At 31.7% G+C, this 14,925-nt stretch overlaps 3 protein-coding genes across 3 annotated transcripts; all 3 read left to right on the plus strand.

The window, feature by feature from the left end:
- The first annotated feature begins 1,149 nt into the window (after positions 1-1,149).
- Positions 1,150-7,699, plus strand: LOC125608949 (probable ubiquitin-conjugating enzyme E2 31). Its single transcript, XM_048779612.1, has 5 exons — positions 1,150-1,227; positions 1,360-1,468; positions 1,784-1,911; positions 2,021-2,125; positions 2,214-7,699. The coding sequence occupies exons 2-5, from the start codon at positions 1,387-1,389 to the stop codon at positions 2,349-2,351; spliced, it is 453 nt and encodes a 150-aa protein (XP_048635569.1). The 5' UTR covers positions 1,150-1,227; positions 1,360-1,386; the 3' UTR covers positions 2,352-7,699.
- A 724-nt stretch (positions 7,700-8,423) lies between these two features.
- On the plus strand, positions 8,424-9,302 carry LOC125608950 (probable ubiquitin-conjugating enzyme E2 31). The gene is made up of 4 exons (XM_048779613.1): positions 8,424-8,484; positions 8,799-8,926; positions 9,032-9,136; positions 9,225-9,302. Exons 1-4 carry the CDS (start codon positions 8,424-8,426, stop codon positions 9,300-9,302), a joined length of 372 nt encoding a protein of 123 aa, XP_048635570.1.
- Positions 9,303-12,030: 2,728 nt separating this feature from the next.
- On the plus strand, positions 12,031-13,184 carry LOC125608951 (probable ubiquitin-conjugating enzyme E2 31). The gene is made up of 3 exons (XM_048779614.1): positions 12,031-12,112; positions 12,420-12,547; positions 12,655-13,184. Exons 1-3 carry the CDS (start codon positions 12,031-12,033, stop codon positions 12,763-12,765), a joined length of 321 nt encoding a protein of 106 aa, XP_048635571.1. The 3' UTR covers positions 12,766-13,184.
- The last annotated feature ends 1,741 nt before the right edge of the window (positions 13,185-14,925 follow it).

Consider the following 14,925-nt stretch of genomic DNA (forward strand, 5'->3'; position numbering starts at 1 on the left):
TCTCGGACAATCAGCTGTATCATGTGTAGTAGTTTTACAACTAATACATGTAATTGGCGCGGTTGGGCATCTCTTGATTGTATGGCCTGTTTCTTTGCAGAAAGAGCAATTAGGTGGTAACCAAGGACAGGAAACCCCCACCCTCACAATTTCACCTGATTGAAACCGAGCGTTAACCGCTTCAGGGAGCGGCTTAGTGAGGTTTACAACAGTGAAAACTTTGGCAACATCCAAATTCGTCATATTTGCTGTTGCAGGGTGAAGATATAGGGGGTCTCCTACAAGACCTGCCACATGCTCAAGAGATTCTTCATTAAAGAAATGGGGTGGGACTCCTCGGAGTTCAAGCCAAACCGGAGCTTCGACTAGCTCGGGCATTGTTGGAGTTAGGCCGGGCGAGTAATCAGCCACAAACATTTTAAAGAGGAGTTTGCTAGGATTTATATTTTACTAGGGCCGGTACGCGCTACACACGGGATCTGATCTATGTGTTATTTCCGTTTGAACAGAATTGTAATTAAAATCATTGTTTGTTAAGGGTGAAGGAAACTTTGTTTATGTTTTCTGTTATTCTAAATTGTAAAATCAATATTTCGTATCTTAATTAAATATGTCAACATGAAGTAAATATATGTCAAAAAGAAAAAATCTATAGAAACATAATTAAAGTAAATGTATGAACAAAGAAAATAAATCTATGAATGATGTATAAATCTATTAAAATTAAATAAATATGTGGCAAGAAACTAAATCTGTCGAATCATCATTAAATCTGTTATTATTTAAAAAAAATTGTTGTTAAAACGTGACAAAATGTTTTAAGAAAAATTGTCAAATTTAAGTAAATTTGTGACCAAAGAGAAATAAATCTGTCAAATAAAAGAGTGTTACTATATAAAACATAAAAAATTGTAAATACTTTTTTGTAACAAAGGAAGTAAGGGAAAAATAAGTATCAAAACAAACTAGTAATTAAACTAAAATTAGTGTTAATCTAGTAATAAATTGATAAATAAGGATTATACTAAATTACTCAGATTAACTCTTATTTCTTATGTAATTACTAGACTAATTTATTAATAGTGATGATATCAACATGCTTTAAGTTGGCATGATATTTCTAAATTATGAAGACATTTATTTGGTAATTTATTTTGGAAAGTGAAACCTATAAAGTCTGAGGCTCCTTCATTTGATTCCAACAAAATTAATACTAACATCTTCCAAGTAAGCAATTAGCAATACATTTTTTGTTCAAATTGTTCAAATATGTTTAGAACATTGTCCTTCACATACATTACAACAAAAATGTACAAGTACTAACAACAGTTGTCTTTGTTTTTTCATTTACGAAAAAAGTAAAGACATTTGTGACTAATCATAACGATGTCGATAGAGAAAAAGGCGATGCAGCGGATCGAGAAGGAGTTCAAGGATATGACTTCGAAAGACTCCTTGTACAGCATCGGTTAGTATTTTTTATAACAATTCACAAAGGTCACATGCCATCAAAAATATATATGTATATAAAATAAAAAACTTAAACTGCATACATCACGTGTAATAGTTTTCCATCGAATCATACAATTTCTTGATATTTAAATAATATAAACCAGAAGTTATCATTAGGTTCACCACAACTGTATTTTTTTTCTTACAAATAAATATGCATAATTTGTGTTGCTATAGCGTCATTAATATCTCTTCTTTATATTAAGAACCACAATAATTACAGTTTTATGTTTCTCCACTCTAATAGTGATCTTTGTTGATACATATTTAGGTAGAGACTCGAACAATTTGTTCAAATGGAATGCGATGATTCAAGGTCCAGAGGGTACTCCATACGCCGGTGGCATGTTTAGCATCGACATTAAATTTCCTAAAAATTATCCTTTTACAGCACCCAAGGTTATATCAACTAAAATACAATTAATTTAAATTTAAGTGGTTCTTGTCTGTAGCGTATTAAGTACTAAAACAAAAATGTTTTATGTGTTTCATTTTTTATCTTTTCCAGTTTACGTTCAAAACTCAGATTTATCATCCAAATATCAATTCCGAAGGATCTATATGCCTTGATATTCTTAAAGACAAGTGGTCTCCCCCTCTTACGGTTGAAAAGGTTTCAAATTTGATTCATAAATTAAATAATTTATTTCGTGTATTTAAGTACTGCCTTTGTTATTTAGAGTAAATAAATGAATAAACAGGTGCTTTTATCCATCACTTCATTATTGGCGGACCCAAACCCAGATGATCCTCTGGTGGGAGAAATTGGAGAGCTCTTCAAAAGTAACAAGTTTCTATTTAATCAGAGAGCTCGAGAATGGACTGAACGGCATGCTTAAATATTAATAGCTGTTTTAAGAAAAGTAGTAGTTTTTATGAATAAAAATAAGAATATTAATAGCTGTTTTCTTTTTTCAAATTAATCATACAAATAGTTACCAACAGCTTTGAATGATATGTTATTGTGGATTTCTTATATATTATAAAAAGTTATAAGCATTTTAGATTTTTTATTATGTTCAAAATACATAATATATATTTTAATTAAGACTAGATTTTGATCTCTGTTTTCAACATGTATGATTATTTTTTTAGCTGTGTAGAAAATTTTAGAGTTCGCCCTAGCATGTTTTCTCCAAGAATCTCCAAGACACGACTTGCGAGACAGCTGCATGTTGCTCTCGTCGTTTTAATCTTCTTCTCTGGTTGTCTACTCGTTTTTTCGGTGTGGGAACCAAAATTTGAACTGTCGATTTTAGTAAATTAAGAAAAATAGAGATTCTTGATTTTCCTTGAGGATACAAATTCTCTGCGAGGGCTAATGACAAATTATCAAATAAGTGCGGAAAATTCATAAAGACAATAAAAGGAATCTAGAAAAGATATATCTTTATTTCGAATCCACGTAAGAGTGTAGCGAATTTATAATAGGTTATAAGAGCTACGGCCGCAAGAGCTGTCAGCGAGCTCTTTAATTCTAGCCATTAAAACCCTAACCATATTTTGAGTCACAGCTCGATAACAAAAGACGAAAGAGATGCGGAAAATATTTTACTGATTTTTGAATGGACCTTATTAAAGGCTGCCTATGTACCCCTTTCGAGGAAAGCCGAACATATTTCAGTTTACAAAGTTTGAACAAACGATCGAACTGCCTTTGCTAGTTCGTCTAGTAATCAAGTGCAAGACATAGAAAATTAAGCATGTCAAAAATAATGCCTAAGAGTTCTAAGTGTAGAGAGTTCTAAGACTCTAAAAATCATCCTTGTGCTCCTTGCCTTGGCTTCTTTCAAAGTCGGCCATCTTTCCTTTCTGCCCCGATTCGAGTTTATCTTTGCGGGAGTTTTCCTTATCTTCTCAACCTTCATGTTTATTTTGGAAGTTTTGCATTTATCTTCTTCTCCATTTATTTTTCCTACCAAAATATAATAAACCTTCACTATTCTCTGGGCCTATTCCTGTATTGAATCATAAGTTGGCTTTCGTCGCGTTTTAGACCTTCTCGGGCCGTTTTCAACCTAAAAGTTGTTACAATTATTTTTGGAGAAATCATGGACTTATACGATGTTGGTTCCTACCTCATTGGTCCTATGGAATGTTGGAAACCAATCATTTAATCTATACATAAATGGTGTTAAGTTAACCATTATTGCCTTATACGATCGATTCGAACTTTTACGAGAAAACAAGCCCTTGTTGTTTTTATCGTAAAATCCAAGGTTTTGAAAACCGGACCGGACCGGCCGGTCGAACCGGACCGACCGTGACTCGTTAAAGAAGCCGAGTCCGGTTCGGTTTAAAACCCGGATTTGAGAAAAACCGGTGAAACCGGCTAAAAACCGGTAAAACCGGTGACCCGGTTCAATTTCGAAACCCGGTTCAATAGAAATCAACATATAATTAATGTATTTTCAATTGTTATTAAAATATAATATTTCATAATTAATGTTTATATTTACTATTTAATTAGTTTTCTAATTGATTCTTTTTTTAAAAGAAATGTTTTTAAAAAAATCTCTTTTTGACTCTCATATTTTATTCTCATTTTTCTATATTCATAAAATTTATGACTTTTAGTTGTAAAAATAAATAAATATGTAATTTAAACGGTCATTCATTTTTTTTAATCAATTTTAGTTGATATAGTATTCACTTGTATATATAACTAAACTTATGGTTATTGTTTATTATCTAATTAATGAAAGAGAACATAGAACATATTATATGTAGAACTACATTTTAGGTCTATATAGTGTAAATATATGATTATTTAGATTTATTTATTTTTAAATAGAAAATCCGGTTCGACCACTTAACCAGTAGCTTTACCGAGTCGGTATCCGGTCCGGTTTTTAAAACATTGGTAAAATCTCAACGGAAACTCCGATTGACACAAATTGAGAGACATTTTGATCTAGATTCAAAGGAGAACACAGTGAGAGTCTCAATAAGCCCCATAGAGATCATTGAGAGCTATGTTGGCGATTTGAGAACTCATGTGACCTATGTGGGCGATTTGAGAACACATGCGAGCTATGTGGGTGATTGGAGAACTTATGTGAGCTATGTGGGTGATTTGAGAACTCATATGAGTTATGTGGGAGATTTGAGAAGTAACGAAATGAGGATAGAGAGGCTATGAGGGCGATTTGAGCCAAGGACTGAGGAAAGAGAGGCTATTTGAGCCAAGGATTGAGGAGAGAGAGGCTATGTGGGCGATTTGGAGCCAAGGAGTGAGGAGAGAGAGAGAGAGAGAGAGAGAGAGAGAGAGAGAGGCTATGTGGGTGATTTGGAGAAGCTAGGATGCTATGTGGTAGATTTGAAGATGGTTAGATCCTTTTTCTTGCTCCTAATGCCTCTGTTGGTTGCTTACGTGAACTTACATAACTACTTGGTTTGTTTACGTAAGTTTTTCCATATAGATCTCCAGAAGTTTTATAGCAAAAGATTATCTTACAAAATTTCCTATAAGGTTTTTCCACGGAAAATTTCCAAATTTTTTCTTGTGGAACATTGTTTTATCGCAAAAACCTTCTGAAAGAACGTGTTTTCGATCTTTTCATGTTTGGATATATACTTTTTCATTTTTTGCACGGGATGAAATACACGGAGTTTTGTTCTCGTATCCTTATTTAAGTAGGCTTGGCTTATGCAATGTAGTTTCTTCGACATTTCCAGCTCATATCTACCTATGGCATATTTCTCAGAAGATTTTAGCCGTTGATTTTGCCATGACCGATTTACGCGATTTAAGTATAATCTAGATAGTCATGGTACAAATTGATTTTCGTATAGATGGATATGGTTACAATTATTTTGGACTTAAATGGTTTATTACGGTTTTGTATAACCATTGAAATTTGATTAAATATAGTAATTTTTTCTCAAAAGAATAATTAAGGGCTATTTAGCTGTATATACATAGAAAATAAGTTAATTAGGTGACAATGTATTATCTTATTGGCTTTGCATACCTGGTAAGAAAGAGAAGGAGAGAGAATGTAAATTACATTTGAATCCCTCTCGTGTATGTCCAACCTGTTTGAGAAATAGTGATGTGCGCGCGTGTTGCACATGTATATATATGTTGCAATGATGATATAATTTACTGTATATTTATAAGATTTGAAAGCTCTGACTTAGGGTTATATACGAACAGATTTTTATACTTTGCATGTTAGTGACTGAGATTGTCAAATAGTGCAACAAAAAAACAAAATAAATAGATTAAGGGTGCACACTACTTATAGGATTCAATCATTATTTAAATTTTAAACCTAAACACTAAATTTTAAATTCTAAAACCTAAAATTTTAAACTCTAAACCCACTTATCAAAACGCTAAACACTAATCACTAAACCCAAAACCCAAATATAAATCATAAATCCAAATAGAATACAACAAAATAAATAGCATAGTACTTTTTTTTGAAAGAAAACATAATACATATTAGTGAAATTACGAATGTATATAATTGTATGGAAGAAGTTAATACTGACTTCCACCTCATCTACACTTTGTAAATACTAAACCTTAAACCCCAATTATTAAATCGTAAACCTAAATATAAATTCTAAATTTAAATATCACAATCTAAAAATATTAAACTCTAATTACTAAATCATAAACTCAAATATAAATCATGAACCCAAATATCAAAACCTAAAAATACTTAACCCTAACCCTAATTACTAAATCATAAACCCAAATATAAACTATGAACCCAAATATCAAAATCTAAAAATTGTATATAATATTATGTAAAATTAAATTATATAATATAGATAATTCATTTCATAGTAACAATCTTAATTAAACCCAAAAAAAGAGAGAGGAAACATGAAAATTAAATCTATTAAAAAAAAATGATGTTATATATCTAAACATAGGTTATGCAAATGAAATTTTGGGAGAGGTAGTGCAACTACATCTTCGGTGTTGAACACAGAGAGAAGGTCATATATTTTTATTTTTTCTATATTGATCTAGTGTACTATAAATTATGGTGTAGTGATAGGTTTTACGGTTGGCTAAGATATAGGGGATGTAGAGGAATTACGAAAATAGAACAGTGACTACAAGGACGTATACCAGTTAGCTAATTATTTTATTTTTCTTACCGAGCGCAATTGCTCAATAATTAATCTATTGAATCTAAATTCAATTTGTCAGCATTATGTAAAATTATAGTCAACGTACAAATAAATCTATCAGGTCTTAATTAAATCTATTAGAGTGAAGTAAACTTTTGGCAAAAATAAAAATAAATTTATCAAGTTTTAATTAAATCTGCCAACATGACGTATATCTGTGTAAAAAAAAAAATCTATAGAAACTTAATTAAATATGTCAAACTGAAGTAAAATGTATGAACAAAGAAATTAAATCGATGAATGATGAATAAATATATCAGAATTAAATAAATATGTGGCCAGAAATTAAATCTGTCGAATCATCACTAAATTTGTTATTATTAAATAATTTTGTTTTCAAAATGTGACAAATGTTTTTAAGCAAAACTGTCGAAATTAACTAAATATATGACCAAAGAGAAATAGATCTGTCAAACATAAGTTTGTGACTACATAAAATATATAAAAAATAAGTTTGTTCAAAGGAAGAATCATAAATATTGTTTTGTAACAAATAAAGTAAGAGCAAAATAGGTATCAAAAACAAAATAGTAATAAAAAATAAAATTAGTGTTAATCTAGTAATAAATTGATAAGTAAGGATTAAACTAAATTATTCATATTAACTCTTATTTATTATGTAATTAAAAGACTAATTTATTAATAGTAATGATATCAATGGTCTTTAAGTTGGCATGAGATTTATAAATTATGAAGGCATTTATTAGGTCAATTTGCTGAAAGCTAGGAAGCATTGAATCGTCAGTGGTGGTGCACTTCTCGCTCTGGAAGTGGAGTTGGAAACAGAAGCACTCGGAATCGCATGTAATCGACTTGGAATCGTGATTCCAAGATTAAACTGTCTGGAAGCGTGATGGAATCTCACGATGCTAAGATGGAAGCGTTGTTGGTGTAGATCGGAAGCGTTAGTGTGGTCGTATTGTAAACACAACGGTGATTACAAAAGATGGCGTTTGAAGAAGATGATACTATAAACATCAGCTACTTTTACGGTGGTCCGTCCACAAACATAACAACTTTTTTTTCTATAAACCTAGCAAGTAAAACTTAAATTCATAAAGAAACAAGAAAAAGTAGCTGACAACAAAAGTCTTATATATTAAACTTTAAAGCAAAGGTAACTTCATCTTATTGTTCACTTGTTCTTTTTATTTAATGTTGTTTGTATTATTCAGTTTAGTTTTGGTTGTGACTGAATTGATTTATTGAGGTTCTCTATTCTCTTTTTAATACTTAAATTATATGTGTACTGCATATAACGTAAATATATACTGTTATAATTTTTGTAGTTATACATTTTTTTTTTTGAATTGTGGACTTCTTTTTACTACTTAATAAATATTTAGTTAATATAATATTATTTTAATATATAATAACCCAATATTATATGTGTAATATGCTTCCAACACGTACCCGCTTCCTAAATATTTTAAAAACCTCGCTTCTCCGCTTCCGAACGCTTTCGCTTCCGCGTACCCGCTTCCGATTCCATGTAACATAGGCTGAAAGTAACATCTATAAAGCCCAAGGCTCCTTCATTTAATCCAACACTATTCATACTAACATTTTCCAAGTAAGCAATTGGTATCAATCCATTTTTTGTTCAAATTTTGTCAAATATCTTTAGAACATTATCCTTCACATATATTACAACAAATATTTACTAGTACTAACAACATTTGTCTTTGTTGTTTCATTTGATGAAAAAGGAAATACATTTGTTATTAATCATAACGATATCGATAGAGAAAAAGGCGATGCAGCGGATCGAGAAGGAGTTCAAGGATATGACTTCGAAAGACTCCTTGTACATCATCGGTTAGTATTTTTCATAACAATTCACAAAGGCCACATGCCAGAGAAAATAAATAGATAATAAAAATTGAACTGCATACATCATGTGAAATATTTTGCGATCGGATTATACACTATCTTGATATTTGCATAATATACGCGTAAAGTTAACATTAGGTTCGCCACAATTGTATTTTTTTTCTTACAAATACATATGCATAGTTTATTTTGCTAGTGCATATGCTTTCATTAATAAGTCTTTCCTATATTAAGAACCACAATAATTACAATTTTATGTTTCTCCATTATAATATTGCTATTTGTTGATACATATTTAGGTAGAGACTCGAACGATTTGTTCAAATGGAATGCGATGATTCAAGGTCCAGATGGTTCTCCATATGCCGGTGGCATGTTTAGTATTGACATTAAATTTCTTAAAAATTATCCTTTTTCAGCACCCAAGGTATATAAACTAAAATAAAAATAAATTGAAATTTAAGAGGTTGTATATGTAATGTGTTAAGCACTAAAACAAATATGTTTTGTTTCATTTTTTTATCTTTTTTAGTTTACGTTTAAAACTCTGATTTATCATCCAAATATCAGTTCTGAAGGATCAATATGCCTTGACATTCTTAAAGACAACTGGGATCCCCCTCTCATAGTTGAAAAGGTTTAAAATTTGATTTATAAATTAAATAATTTATTTTGTGTATTTAAATACTACCTTTGTTATTTAGAGTTATAAAATGAATAAACAGGTCCTTTTGTCCATCACTTCATTATTGGCAGACCCAAACCAGATGCTCCTCTTGTGCAGGTATTGGAGAGCTCTTTAAAAATAACAATTTTCTATTTAACCAGAGAGCTCAAAATTGGACCGGGCGATATGCTTAAAGATTAATGGCTGTCTTAAGAAAAATAGTAATTCTTTATGAATAAAAAAAGAATATTAATAGTTGTCTTTTTTTTTCCAAATTAATCATACAAATAACTACCAACTACTTTGAATGATATGTTATTGTGGATTTCTTATATATTATGTTACAAGCATTTTAGACTTTTTATTATGCTATTATAAATTTTAATAAATACTAGATTTTGACCAGCATTTTCAAACATTATGATTATTTTTTTTAGTTGCGTAGAAAATTTTAAAGTTAGCCCTAGGGTGTTTTCTCCCTGACATGACTTTCGAGACAGCTGTATGACTTATCTTCCTCGAAGCCGGCGGGGTTTCGCTCTCCGGCGTTGCACCGATCCATTGGTCTCATGGTTTTGCCTCTTCTGCTCTGGTTCTCTGTCTCATTTTCTCCGTATCGTCTTGTTTATGTCAATCTCGATTTCACCACTGCCACTGTTACTCTTGACGTCTCCGTGTCTCCTGCTCCTTCTCTCATTGTCACCATCTCTCCTGTTCCTGCCCTCTGCATAATGATAGGGCAGTTTCTTAATTTCTCCAATTTGTGTATATATGACCTAATTTCTCTACAAATAAAATTATTTCTCGGATACATCTCCAATGAATTTTTTTTTTCAAAAGAAGAAAACATAATTGAGGGTTTATACGATTCATCACCAAAACCTCTAATTGTTGTTGTTTTGTGTGAAGCCTTTTTATCACTAGTAATTTCTGGCCGCCACTATCCATTGCTGAAGAGAAAACCCAAATCCGAGTCTCCCTCGGTGATGCAAATCGCCTTAATCCCTCGGCTATATCACTAATAGTACTGGTTCTATGCATGTGCAAAGTGTGCATTTGCACATGGTATATTTACTTTAGGGTCCATATTATTAGCTTACATAATTTAGTATACATATAATCATGCTAGAAGCTTTGTAAAAAATATTTAAGTTCAAGGTCTGGCTTCTTATATCAGCCAATTATTTTATTTTTCCTTTTATCCAGTTAAAATTACTTGTGACCTAGCAGTTGGAGATTTTTTTTCTCTTATAAATTAATAACTTTATTTATCATGTCAAGTGCTGAAATTATTATCTGAGATCAGTATTCTGTTCGAGATTCGATTCGAATCCACTCAAAAATTTGGATATCTAGAGGGGCCGGATCTGGATAGTAAAATATTGAATCCGTCAAAACTGGATCCAGATCCGGATATCTTGATTTTTAAGTCCGTATATCCGGATCCGTAATATTTATTGATAATTATTTCAAAAATAGTAATATCAATATAAAATTAATTTTATCTATTATATTTTAATTTTATAATAGTAGATATAAAATGTATATAAATTTGTAATAGTATATATAGAAATAATGAAAACATTATATACATTTTGATTTTTTAATTATTGTATATATATATATATATATATATTTTTAAATATTTATTTTAAGGATCTAAATCAGGTTCCGGATATCCGCTGGATATTATAATTTTTAGAAGGATATCAGATATCCGGGAACCCCATCATCCGAATAAGGATAATAAAAAAATTGATCCGCTGAATAAGGATCCGGATACCTTAAGCCCCCCCCCCCCCCCCCCCCCCCCCCACACACACACACACATCAATTTTCCTTGTAATTTTTCTCTTGTTCTCTATTTTTCTAAACTACAATAAACCAAGTCTTTAACATATACTCCAGCTTTATTTGAGTGAATAATCATGGATTTAATCTCTAAAGTGAAGGAAACTTTTTTTTATGTTTTATGTTTTTCTAAATTGTAAAATCTATTTTCTACCTTTTTAATGTGCTAATTTTAGGAAAAATTATATCAATATTTTGTGTCTTAAATAAATCTGTCAACATGAAGTAAATCTGTGTCAAAAAGAAAAAAAAATCTATAGAAACATAATTAAAGTAAATGTATGAACATATAAAATAAATATATGAATGATGTATAAATCTATCAAAATTAAATAAATATGTGGCCAGAAACTAAATATGTCGAGTCATCATTAAATCTGTTATTATTAAAAAAACATTGTTGTTAAAACGTGACAAAATTGTTTAAGCAAAATTTTCAAATTTAAATAAACCTTTGACAAAAAGAAATAAATCTCTCAAACAAAATTTTGTGACTACAAAAAACATAGAAAAAAATAAGTTTGTCCAATGGCATAATCGTAAATATTGGTTTGTAGCAAAGGAAACAAGAGGAAATAGGTATTAAAAACAAACTAGTAATTAAACTAAAATTAGTGTTAATCTAGTAAGAATTGATAAATAAGGATTATACCAAACTACTCAGATTAACTCTTATTTCTTATGTAATTACTAGACTAGTTTATTAATATTGATGATATCAACATGCTTTAAGTTGGGATGAGATTTCTACATTATGAAGACATTTATAAGGTAAATTTTGTGAAAGTGAAAACTATAATGCCTAAGGCTCGTTCATTTGATTCCAATAAAATTCATACTAACATCTTCCAAGTAAGCAATTGCTATCAATCCATATTTTGTTAATATTGTTCAAATATCTTTAGAACATTGTCCTTCACATATATTTCAAAAAAATGTACTAGTACTAACAACAATTGTGTTTGTTGTTTCATTTGATGAAAAAGGAAATACATTTGTTATTAATCGTAACGATGTCGATAGAGAAAAAGGTGATGCAAAGGATAGAGAAGGAGTTCAAGGATATGACTTCGAAAGATTCCTTGTACATCATCAGTTTGTATGTTTTTCATAACAAATCACAAAGGTCACATGCCAGTGAAAATAAATAGATAATTTTTGCATACATCATGTGAAATTTTTTGCGATCGTATTATACACTATCTTGATATTTGCATAATATACGCATGAAGTTAACATTATATTTGCCACAATTTTATTTTTTTTCTTACAAATACATATGCATAATTTATTTTTCTAGTTCATATACTTTCATTAATATGTCTTTCCTATATTAAGAACCACAATAATTACAATTTTATGTTTTCCACTATAATATTGCTATATGTTGATACATATTTAGGTAGAGACTGGAACGAATTGTTCAAATGGAATGCGATGATTAAAGGTCCAGATGGTACTCCATACGCGGATGGCATATTTAGCATCAACATTAAATTTCCTATAAATTATACTTTTTCAGCACCCAAGGTTATATAAATTAAAATAAAAATAAATTTAAATTTAGGAGGTTGTATACGTAATGTCTTAAGTACTGAAACAAATATGTTTTGTTTCAATTTTTTTATCTTTTCCAGTTTACGTTCAAAACTCTGATTTATCATCCAAATATCAATTTTGAAGGATCAATATGCCTTGACATTCTTAAAGACAAGTGGACTCCCCCTCTCATGGTTGAAAAGGTTTAAAATTTGATTTATAAATTAAAAAAAAATATTGTGTATTTAAATACTACCTTTGTTATTTAGAGTTTTTTTTTATCATAAAGTTATACAGACTCATACTGACCATGTCAACCACATCGGGAGATCTGCATCCATGTGAACGATGAAAGACAGTTGCTTCCTTACACTGCATGCTAGGCTATCCGCCTTTGTATTTTGCGTTCTTGGTACATAGATGATCTCTGATCGGAGGAAACTTTCTTTCAGGATTTTTAAATCTTCCAAATAACTTGAAAAAGCTAGCCATTCTTCTAGTTCCGAAACCATCTTCACCAATTGAGAACTATCCGTTGAAAACGTGACCTGAAACTGCCGTAAGTTTCTCATACATTCCATTGCCGAGAGTAGCGCTTCCATCTCTGCATGGAGAGGAGAGTGAGTAGCTCTAATATTTCTCGCCCCCATCAGCCCATCAAATCCTTCTAGAGTACTAAACCAACCTTTCCCGGAGAAAGTATCACTCTTTCCAAGAACCATCTGTGAAACACCATCTTCCTGGAAATGACGGTAGTGTCATAACCTCGACATTTTGTGCTGTCCTCTATTCGTTCAATATATGTGCCTCAGCGGAGTGTTGATTATGTTTCTGCCAGCTTAAGTGTTTCTCTAGGATCAATATCCAGGTTACTAAAAACTTTATTATTCCTTCCTTTCAAAATGTATCATCATAGTATCCATGCAAACTGATGATCATCCATCTTAGGGAAGACTCTCCAAAAAATGATGATCCATGTTTGTGAAGAGAGAAGATGTTGGGAAAATATCTGGATTTGATGGTATTTTCGAGAGAGCCCAAACCTGAAGTGCTGGAGGACATTCAAAAAACACATGGTTCATTGATTCATCATAAGCTCCACATCTTGCATAACATATGTCCCCTTGTATCCCTCTTGCTTGCAGATTCTTCTTGACTGCTATACAACCAATTACCAATTGCCATAGAAAATGTTTTAACTTTGGTGGACACCTAATTTTCCAACAAAACGCCTATAATACATCGACAGTGGGTCCATACAGTAGTGGTGGTGTTTCCTTGTCTTGGTAAACTCGTTATGTCTGATATCCTGATTCAACCATATATTTTCCATTTTTTTTGTGAAATCCCATCCATCCATGTCTATCGTATGTGTCCTGCTCAGTGGTATACTTTCTATAATTTTCACATCGTGTGGGTCCACCAAATCACTAATTGCATGCGAGTTCCAAGTTCGCGAAGTGGAATCAATTAGAGAATCCGCTGTAAGGTCAGGGTAGAAATTATGTTGGTTTTTATTGGCTGGTCTCGGGCGGGTGGTTGGGAGCCATGGATCGTTCCATACAAATATAGATGATCATGATCCCACCCTTTTGATTTGTCCTTTTCTTACCAGAGATCTAGCAGATACGATACTCCGCCAGCCATATGACGGAGAATATGAACGGATCGGTTCCAGGGGTGAGGCGTTCCTGTAATACCGACCTTTGAAAACACGAGAAAATAAAGTTTTTGGCTTCTCTATCAGCCGCCACAACTGTTTAGCGAGAATCGCTGTATTGAAATCAGTGATATCTATAAACCCCAAACCCCAAACCTCCTTCATCCTTATTGACACATACATTGTCCAATGATTTCCAGTGCAACCTCTTATGCTTCCCCCTAGACTCCACCAGAATTGTGCTACCGCACTCGTCAGTTTTTTAACGGTCGTCTTAGGTAAACGATAGAAAAACACCACATGATTTGGTAATGCTGTAACCACTGATTTAATGATCACTTCCTTTTCCTCCTTTTGTGAAAAACCTAAAAGTCCAACCATTGACTCTGTTATTTAGTCGATCCTGTACAAAGCTAAAAACTTGTATCTTGGAGCCTCCGAGATTTTCCGGTAAACCTAAGTAAGATTCCATTCCTCCTAAATTCTGGATACCCAAAATATCCCTTAACTTCTGTCTGGCAGATTCTTCAATTTTATGGCCAAATTGGATGGAAGATTTATCAAAATTTATGAGTTGACCTGATACTGTCTCATATTTCTTTAAAATCCTGAGAATTGTTTGGCACTCCTCTTTCTGAGCTTTATAAAAGAAGAGGCTATCGTCCGCAAATAACAAATGAGATATCGATGGACATGCTCTAGCTACCTT

The sequence above is a fragment of the Brassica napus genome, chromosome A5 (genome assembly GCF_020379485.1).
Source record: "Brassica napus cultivar Da-Ae chromosome A5, Da-Ae, whole genome shotgun sequence".
Classification (NCBI taxonomy): Eukaryota; Viridiplantae; Streptophyta; class Magnoliopsida; order Brassicales; family Brassicaceae; genus Brassica; species Brassica napus.

Bases quoted from the DNA above. Each gene is read 5' to 3' on its own strand.
- LOC125608949 (XM_048779612.1), top strand. From the start codon at position 1,387: ATGTCGATAGAGAAAAAGGCGATGCAGCGGATCGAGAAGGAGTTCAAG. The intron at 1,469-1,783 runs GTTAGTATTTTT...ATACATATTTAG, and splicing joins AGACTCCTTGTACAGCATCG to GTAGAGACTCGAACAATTTG. The intron at 1,912-2,020 runs GTTATATCAACT...TATCTTTTCCAG, and splicing joins ATCCTTTTACAGCACCCAAG to TTTACGTTCAAAACTCAGAT.
- LOC125608950 (XM_048779613.1), top strand. From the start codon at position 8,424: ATGCAGCGGATCGAGAAGGAGTTCAAGGATATGACTTCGAAAGACTCC. The intron at 8,485-8,798 runs GTTAGTATTTTT...ATACATATTTAG, and splicing joins AGACTCCTTGTACATCATCG to GTAGAGACTCGAACGATTTG. The intron at 9,137-9,224 runs GTTTAAAATTTG...ATGAATAAACAG, and splicing joins CCCCTCTCATAGTTGAAAAG to GTCCTTTTGTCCATCACTTC.
- LOC125608951 (XM_048779614.1), top strand. From the start codon at position 12,031: ATGTCGATAGAGAAAAAGGTGATGCAAAGGATAGAGAAGGAGTTCAAG. The intron at 12,113-12,419 runs GTTTGTATGTTT...ATACATATTTAG, and splicing joins AGATTCCTTGTACATCATCA to GTAGAGACTGGAACGAATTG. The intron at 12,548-12,654 runs GTTATATAAATT...TATCTTTTCCAG, and splicing joins ATACTTTTTCAGCACCCAAG to TTTACGTTCAAAACTCTGAT.